Raw genomic sequence first — 9,266 nt, 5'->3', positions numbered from 1 at the left:
AACCGTTTTATACGGTTTTATTTATTTGCATTGTGCAGTTTAAGCTTAATTGTTACATCCCCCACATGCGTATGGCTGGCTCCTTCAAGTACAGCCAGTTAATTGCCAATCAATTACTCGATTATGTTCAGCTGCACACAAAGGATAAAAGGTGGGAGTTGCCACTGTTAAGAGATTGAACTTTTGAAGAGGCTTAGTGAGTCAATTAGTTTTGAAGGCACCTTTTTCAGGAGTTTTTATAGCTGAGTGGTTTTGTGATGTTTTGTTTGCAGTTTTTCTGTTTTTGATTCCTTTGTTTTTTTTGTTTTTTTTTTTGTTTTTTTTGTTTTTTTTAAGATTGCAGTCCAAATTTGCCCCCATGCTCCATGGGAGAGGTTCGGCCGTAACATAATAAATTAGCATTCAATGGTTTCCCAAATCTGTTGTTTATTAAGCATCCAAATAGGCTATAACATTACATGTTATTTGGCTGAAACCTTTATCCAAAGTGACTCACAGATTAGACCAAACAGGAGACAATCCCCACTGGAGCAGTGCGGATCTTATTGTGGCTACACGGGGTATCCAATCACCAACCATGCAACAAACACATAACTACAATGCAGAATAGATAGCTCAAACAAGCAACAGTCATCTTTGTTCACACAAATGAGAAATAAGGAACTACCCAGTGTCCTTTGATAGGCTTAAGTCGGGGAAAGAAAAAGAAATAAAAATGAACAGCCTACTATCAATAGACAATACCATTAGATTGGATCTGTTCAAGTCAGACCTGATCTTCATAAATAGCCGCACATTTACCTAGATTTAAAATCAATGAAACATAGCTTAACCTATCTTTATGTGGTGACATCAACAGAGATAATAATAGGGCTACAGTCTTGTAGTCTTAATGTACATAGCTTTTCACTGATATAAGCGCAGAGCACTTTATTAGGCATTTATTACTTATTTTTTAGATATGTACTGCTGTAGCCTATCCATGTAATAGTTATGATGCATTGTGTGTTCAGAAATGCTCTTCTGCATACCACTGTTGTATTGTGTTGTTAATTGCGATAGTCACCTTCCTGTCAGTTTTAACCAGTCTGGCCATTCTCCTCTGACATCTCTCATTAACAAGGCGTTTCTGTCTGCAGAACTGCTGCTCACTGGGTTCTTTTTTGTTTTTTGCACCATTCTTTGCAAACTCTAGAGACTAGTGTGCAGGAAAATCCCAGGTGATCAGCAGTTTCTGAGATACTCTGACCACCCTGTCTGCCACCAATAATCGTTCCACGGTCAGTCACTTGAATCACATTTTCTCCCCATTCTGATGGTTCATATGAACATTAACTGAAGCTCCTGACCCGTGTCTACATGATTGCATGCATTGCACTGCTGCCACACAATTGCCTCATTTAATCCCACGAATAAGTAGGTGTAATAAAGTAAAAATGTTACGAATAAAATGCTTGGTGACTGTCGGTAGGCTATAAAAACATAAATTAAATACATCAAAGAATGTGTTGGTATCCTATACCATCAAATTGTATTTAATTGTATTACTTTGTGTGAACTTTTAAAGCTATTAAGATGGACGCACGTTATTTTGATGACGTGAAATCGCAACGACCCTGCGATTGGAGCATTTATTCTCTTTTTGCAGTCGTGTCTCCACAACATTAATTAAATTTCCCTTTATTTAAACTCAGACAAATTGCGAGCAGGTGCCCTCTTTTACAAGTGTGCCAAATGTGCAAATGTACACAGCAAACCAATATTATTTTTTCCGCGTAGTTAGAAAATTTTGGCCGCGCATGGAACGGTGAGACAGACATGCAGACCCTTGTGCTGGGGTGTCTGCACTGATGTGACATCATCTTGCCCGTGCAGACCCTTGCGGATGCGGCAAGTATAAATCAAGCTTCATTTGTTCCCCGAAAACACCCTCAAGCTCTATGGGTATGTCCTGGAGAAACGTCCATTTCCAAAGCATTTGATTGGTCAAAGGGCAGTGCTTTTATGTTTCAAGCTGATAGCCTGAACATAACCTGCCCTGGACCAGGTTAGCCAATAGCCATGCAGCACAAGTTGCCCCAGTGATACACCCCAGTTTAGAGCAACTCCGCTTCGGGAGACCCAGGATTAGGTCTTAACCCTGTAATCTCGCTTCATAGAACATCCCCTAGACATAGAATCTCTAGTGCGCATCTATTCCTTAACAGTGAAGATCTTGTGTCCTACGTGTATCATTACATAATCATTAACAGATTTAGGAGGCGCTACTGACGTGTCACTTTTGTCTATTTATGCAGGTGGTGTACTGACATGACCACACTTAACTGATAAAGACCAAACTGATCGAAATGTTGACCATCTTGCTCACTTTAATTAATATTACACCAGGGATCATTAACAGCAGTGTGCGGTATTACTTTTATAACTTTCCATTAGTAATTTCCACTGAACATTCAGTTGCTTTTCAACAAAAATTACATGGACTGGAACAAAGTACATCGATGGATGTCATAATTTGTAGCGTCTTGCACTGGCATCTTGATAACCTGGTCAACAAACTTGCTTAGCCCACTGAACTGAGTTTGTTTCAATGGTGAACTGAGCAAGTCCATTATATAAAACAAAGAAGAAATGCAGCAGACCTGAAGATGATCAAGGAAGTAGTGTGGGTCCGACACTTATGTTAAAAACTTGTTTTCATTTTGAAGTGCTTTTTATGAGGATCTTTATCATTATTTTTATTAAGAGAATAATTCTATACAATTGCACCATGTCTTCTGGGGCCTTCGACACAGAGGCCCCTATAATACAACATCATGCTTTATGACTAAAAGAACAAAACCCAATTCCCATTACCTATACTACAAATATGACATCTGCTAGCTACACATCACCATCAGCATCCTCAGGCAGGAGAAATTGGGAGTGGGCAAAGGATTACATTTTAGTATTTTTAGTATTTAGTATTTTTATTTATTCTCTCAATGGTGTACACACCGATGCAAGCACTAAGATGCACTGAACTTATACATACAAAAACACAATTTTGTTAAGCATCGTATTCCTTAAAAAGGGTCAACAAAGACTAAGCTTTTGAATTCAGTCAGTTTTTATTCAAAGTTTGTCTCATAGTCGTTCTATTTTCAGTTGCATTTCTGTGACAGTAATGTACAATACTGTTTGTTGAAGGACTGATGTTGTATTGCAACCTGCAGTCCCACTGTTGCACTGTGCAGTATCTTCATATATACTGAAACGCGTCAATACCAGAAACAGAAAAAAGAAAAAGAACAAAGTAATTTTCAAAATAAAATTAATCTGCAATGGGATTTTACAGTAAAAGGTTACAGGCCAACCACAGACACTGCTGGGAGAGGTCACAGGGCCACAGGTTAGAGGTCATCATCTTCATCTGGCAGTGCAGTTTCTGACGCCATCTGTAAACAATGGCCCATATTGTATCACTTATATTTTATTTAACCTTTATTTTTAGCCAGTCCAAGTGAGAAATAGAATCTTTGTTTAAAAGTGACCTAGCAGCCAACTACATGCAGTAGGGCAGGGCTGCCCAAACCTGTTCCTTAAGATCTAGAGTCCTGTAGGTTTTCAAACCTAATTTGGCACACCTGATTGTACCAATTACCAGCTCAATGAGATCTCGAACTGTCGAATGAAGTGTACTTTGTTAGGGTTGGAGTAAAACCTGCAGTAGCAGTCCTGCAGTAGGGTTTGTGTGTCTAACAATGTTTAGCTGTGTTTCAGTACGGTTTTTTGTGCAGCACAGTGTTAATTAGCTGAGTTGCAGGAGGCTAACTGATGAAATCCTGTGGTGGATCGCATGGTTGAAGCAAATGCCTGCAGACATTGTGGCCCGCAGGACGTGGAGTTGAGTAGCGCTGCATTAGGATTTTTGTGCAGAAGTGTTAATTAGCGGTCTTGCATTAGGGTGTGTGTAGTAGTGTTAATTAGTTGTGATGCACTAGTGCACATCTGTAGCTCAGCATTAACCAACTGTTGCGCTAGGGTTTGTGTATAGTAGTGTTAATTAGCTGAGTTGCAGTAGTGTTTATGGATAGAAGAGTGTCAACTGTGATGCAGTAGGGTTTGTGTGTACCCAGTGTTTCCACTACCTTTTTTGCAATGGCAATGCAGAAGTGTGTAATTACAGTTTCCGCCTCTTCGCAAAGATGGCAGTTTTCTGAGCTCATTGCTCATCTTGTTTAAAAGCTACTCAATGCAGTTTGAACAGAAATATGCATTGCAGTAACTACATTGACCATTATCCCTTGCGCCTACAGACAGGTTTTAGGTTATAAGCACGTTTGAAAGCAGAACCCAGTAGTCTCAAATTCAAATTTTTTGAGATGCACCTGTACTCATGAAATGAACGATATTGGAGCTATACCAAAGCAGTATACATAGCCTACTACGCGACTGTACCCATAAACACATTCCGTAACAACGTCTAACTGTACTGTAACACTGAAAATTTTCAGTTAGTAGAGTTCTATAGTGATGGCCAAACAGAATATCCACAGCCAATAGTAGCCTATATGATGGAGATAAATAAGAAAATCAACAAATAAAAAAATGAAGTGCACACCAGAAATTCATCTATTTTTAATGACCAAACTGATGATTTATGTGTTTTGCTGTAATATGCAGTCACAACACTGATACCTTTGAAAATGGACTGAAATAGCTAAATGGACTTTTTTTTTTTTTAAGTTAACATTTAACATTTATAAAATGTAATGAAAATAAAAATGTGTTTCTGGGTCGAAGCGACTCAAATAAAAGAGCACTGGTTTAGTCATAATACTGTCAAACTGTCTTGCATGGTCCAACTTAAAATTTCTCAAGCAAGAGGTGATTTTGACTTAAAAAAAACATCTAGGGGAAACACTGGGACCACAACGTTAACTAATGAGAAGTGTAGCATTAGGAGTTGTGTGCAGCACTGTGCTAACAGCAGTGTCGAGACTCACTTTGAGGTCATGCTCGTACTGTGCAGCAAGGGAGGGGTCCATGGCGACCTCTGGAGGGGCAAGGGCAGGCATGGCAACAAACTCCAGGTTGGGGTCTCCTATCAGTTTCCGTGCCAACCACAGGAAAGGTTTCTCAAAGTTGTAGTTGCTCTTAGCAGAGATGTCATAGTACTGAAAGGGCAGAGCAGAGGAAAGACAGTTCCTAACTGAAATACCTGGTTGCCTTGGCAATAAACTGAGCACAGGACTCTACCCCCAGGACAGAGTGAAGTCACCGTTTTTCTGAGTTCTCTCCCTTTAGTACATCCGTTCTCCACTGTACAAATAAAATCATAATCTCCAATAGACGGAAGACACTGTGTGGCGCATAGATTTCTGTCAACATACTAAAATCCATTGGCTATTGATTATGTGTAAACACTACAGAACACAAGTTTCTTCAAAAAACTATTTATCAGAATGATTATTATTAGTAGTAGTATTACATCAATCATTACATTTCACTGTAGATGAGAATTGGTTCCAACCATCAACTTATTTGTAGCATGGACAGGTGTAGGGGAAAATTCACAGAACGAAAGATCTCCCTCCTAAAAGCATGATAACCAATCACAAGTCAAAATCTCCACCTTAGTGAGCAGGCTGGTTCCTCCAAAACTCTCGACGATGTGTGCTAAAAGTTTATCAATATATCTGTATTAAAGTATGATATGTACCCTGTATAGTTCCAAACTGATTAACTGCTAAATTGTGCTAGGATTACACAGTGAGCCCAGCCAGCTGGCAGGGGGGGGGGGCCGTCTTGAACTGTGTAGACCAAACTGTCAAGGACACGGGCAGAGCAAGATATGACTGTACAGCTGATTTCTCCGGGACTCTCAATGTTTTATGCCAGAAGTGTATCTATTTGACCTTGAACATTAATTATAGCTGAGCTTATGAAAACGCAAGAAACCACAGTGAAAACTGTTGAAATGAGAGCAAAGAATAATTAATCAAATGTTTAGTATGTCTGTATATTAGAAAAGTATATTAGAAGTGAATATTAATGAAATGTTTAGTTTGTCTGTATATTTTCAATGATTACTGCTGCTTAGTTCGTCTTATAAAAGCGAAAGATAGAGTGACGTGTATGGATGACGTGTTAGAGGGAGGGCATCCAGAACTTTATGAGGTCTGGTAGTTTGCCAAGAGCAGGTGCGGGGTGAAGTGAGACACGTAGTTGGCAGAATGCCCTGAACTTTGTACAGAGTTGGCAGAGCATAAGGACCGTTGGCAATTTGCCACAATGACGTTGTCGGAGGAGCGTTGGGAGGAGTTACGATAAGAAGAGTGTGGGTGATTTGCCAGAATGAGGTTTGAGGAGGAGTTGTAGGTGGAGTAACTGTGTATAAAATGGGTGTACAAATGCCAGTCGGGGTTCAGTTCTGGAGAGCTGATCCGGCTTTATGCACGTGTGCTAATAAAGTCTGATTTTCCTGAAGATCTTGCTGCCTGGTGTCGTCTTTTCCCTCGCGAAGATGTTTTTCGACAAATTGAAGATTTGGACTCTGTCGTTTCCTAGACACGACACAGGTGAAAGCAATATGGCATAAACTGAACTAATCAATCAGTAGTCATTTCAGATCAGTGAAATGATGAGCCATTTTAGAGTATGATGAGCCATTTCAGAGTCAGACAGGGCTAATTACTTCCTCTGTGCCATCCATGCTTCACCTAACTTATGTAAATTGTTTATCCACAAAAGGCTCAGTCTTTGAGATATTATAAGCTGTGGTAATTATTCTTTTTAGCCGGTTGGGGTTGTTTTTCGTGTAGCCTCTGGACACAATGGTTCATCGGTCCAGGAACAGTCATACGTTTTTTTGCAAATCATGCGTGGAATGGATTTGGCATGGCTCTCCAAACTTTGTTTTGTGTAGCTGTCATTGCCACAGAAAAATTCTACATTTATATCAGCTTTGCTTGGGAATTGTCTGCAGACGGTGCAATACATAGGTGGTAATGTGCCATCGTTCTTCACCCATTGATGTTTCTTTCCATGAAGGAAGAAATGTTCTGCATCTCTTATTTTTTCATAATCTAGATTTGCTGACTTGCGCTGTGCACCTTCCGCCATGTTTCGATTGAACAAACTAAAATTATGGTAGCTACGCCAAATTATGTCAGCAACGTCATTACCAACAGGCAGAGAGGTTCAGCCAAGGCAGACAGCGGTAGCCTGCTCATGATAAAGAAAATTGCGCTGAATTGGTACTTGCCCGGCCAGGGCAGTCAGACTGGTTTTACTTGCCCACAATTTTTTTTTTTTTTTTTTTTACTTGCCCCGGCAGTAGGGGAAGCATTAATGTCGAACCCTGCAATGTTTAAATTAACATTAAATGTTAAAGAAAATAAAAATGCAGGGTGTCTTTATTGCAACAGTCTTCCTTTCAACTTATGTTAAACCAAAAATCAAATCTCGCATTTTTGCACCACGGACGTTGCTGGGGCTCATACAGGTAGTTGCTATCTTGCTACTTGACCGACACCTTTTCATTTCACCCATGGCTCCACAGTGCGATTGGAATGCTTTTTTTCCCCTGCTAGGTATATAGTGAATAAGGGATCAACAGCAAGTTGACTGGCAATTATTGTATGCCATTCCGTTCAGTAATGTTCTCGTTTTGTCTTATGCTGTAAATCCAAAACACCCCTTTCCTTTGCAGTGGTGCGCTTGGCCGCTCCCCCACAGCTCAAACATTGTGGTATGTGTAGCATTTTGAGTGGAGAGTCTCCAAAGAGCTGGCGTCAATTTAAATGCATAGCCCAAATACAGGGATGGTATCGTTCTCTTGGCTTCACAAAAACCAATCGGCAGTCAGAATTCAAAGTAAACACGTTAACATGTCACACAGTGTAAATAAAGAATCTTGAGAAAGATAGAATATAGAAAGTTAATTGTCGAGATTAAAAAGCACCAAGAGTTGCAAACTATTACCTCCAGCCTGCTGTAAAAAAAGAAATGGCTTGTGGTTAAGTTGCAGCCTACTACAGCAGATATTGCATGATGTAGGCCTAGCCCATTTAAGTAATATTTTAGAAAGCTAAATTAAAACAAAATAGGTAGTCTAATAATTTGCCAATACAGACATTGCTGTTTACATAGCTACTCTATGTTTTTATCCTTGATCACGGAGTAAATACAGCTTGTCAGACAGCCTCGTAACAAAGCCAAAATTTGAATGTGTCAAAAGGCTAATCTAATGATACATCACCTTGGAAAAAACATGAAACTATAGGAAATGGGAGTAAAGTAGCCCACTTTAAATTGTATCGAAGATGCAAGCAGACTTCAAACGGTAATTGTGATATTAATAAAAGATTCATTAACATTTATGTACATGGGACAGCAAACCATTTCTCTAAAGACTGTTTCGGATCTGTCAGAGAATACACTGGTGGATTTCACGTAGAAGAATGCTTCTAGTGTGACAGAATGCCTGTGATTTGTCATTTTGCTTTTGCTATGCATACATGATGCATCCAGTGTAATTCAGGCATTACATTAGCCTCAAAGTTCGTTATATCGATACAGATTTTCTTAAAGACCACACGGGGCAAAATATCACCCATGGCTGATGGCTGGAGCAACATGGGGTTAAGGGCTTTGCTCAAGGACTCAACAGCTGTGCAGATCTTGTGGCTACACGAGAGTTTGAGCCACCAACCTTCTGGGTCCCAGTCATGTACCTTAACCACAAGACTACAGGCTGCCCCGTCAACTCAACTCAATTGACAGCATTACCCCGTGTTCATAATATGAGCAATTTGGTTGACTGGTTGCTCAAGTATAAAAGTACTGCAGAAAGTTAAACCATGAGCAATGACAAACATTTGTTTACTGAATGTTAAAGTTAATGTTTGTTCGAGCTAACGGTAACAACACCCACGTTTATAATACTACAATGTATTGCTGACTTTGCAGTCTGCACCAGCTCCATCTTGCACCACACACTTACAATTTAATAAGACTTTCGGAAAGACGGTGGGCTAAGTCATAACCAGTACCAGCTCTCTCTTCATATTCACTGAAATACAGATGAAATGAATGTATATTCTACCTCAGAGATTTTGTTTGTTGTGGGGATATCCATTTGAACTGAACTCTATTTCTGGCAGCAGTCTATAAACCTGACGATGCCAAAACGTACGGAATAGACTTAATTCTCAAATCAATTGTTGCTGAATTGAAGGACATTGCCGTGTTCAAGGCGAGAGTCAGAATTGGGGTGGCAC

The 9,266-nt window shown here is 39.8% G+C and overlaps 1 protein-coding gene across 1 annotated transcript in view; it reads right to left on the bottom strand.

Annotated features, from left to right (window-relative positions):
- Positions 1–3,091: 3,091 nt before the first annotated feature.
- Positions 3,092–9,266, bottom strand: part of ran (RAN, member RAS oncogene family) — a 54,907-nt gene continuing 48,732 nt past the window's right edge. Inside the window, exons 6-7 of the mRNA XM_061252066.1 lie at positions 4,989–5,159; positions 3,092–3,437 (exon numbers count right to left, since the gene is read on the bottom strand). Of these exons, the coding sequence (XP_061108050.1) occupies positions 3,393–3,437; positions 4,989–5,159 (216 nt within the window). The 3' untranslated portion in view covers positions 3,092–3,392. The remainder of the gene's footprint in view (positions 3,438–4,988; positions 5,160–9,266) is intronic.

Source organism: Conger conger, chromosome 8, assembly GCF_963514075.1.
Source record: "Conger conger chromosome 8, fConCon1.1, whole genome shotgun sequence".
NCBI classification, from domain to species: domain Eukaryota; kingdom Metazoa; phylum Chordata; class Actinopteri; order Anguilliformes; family Congridae; genus Conger; species Conger conger.
Note: the sequence above shows the minus strand (reverse complement) of the source record. Positions and strands in the feature narration are given on the sequence as shown.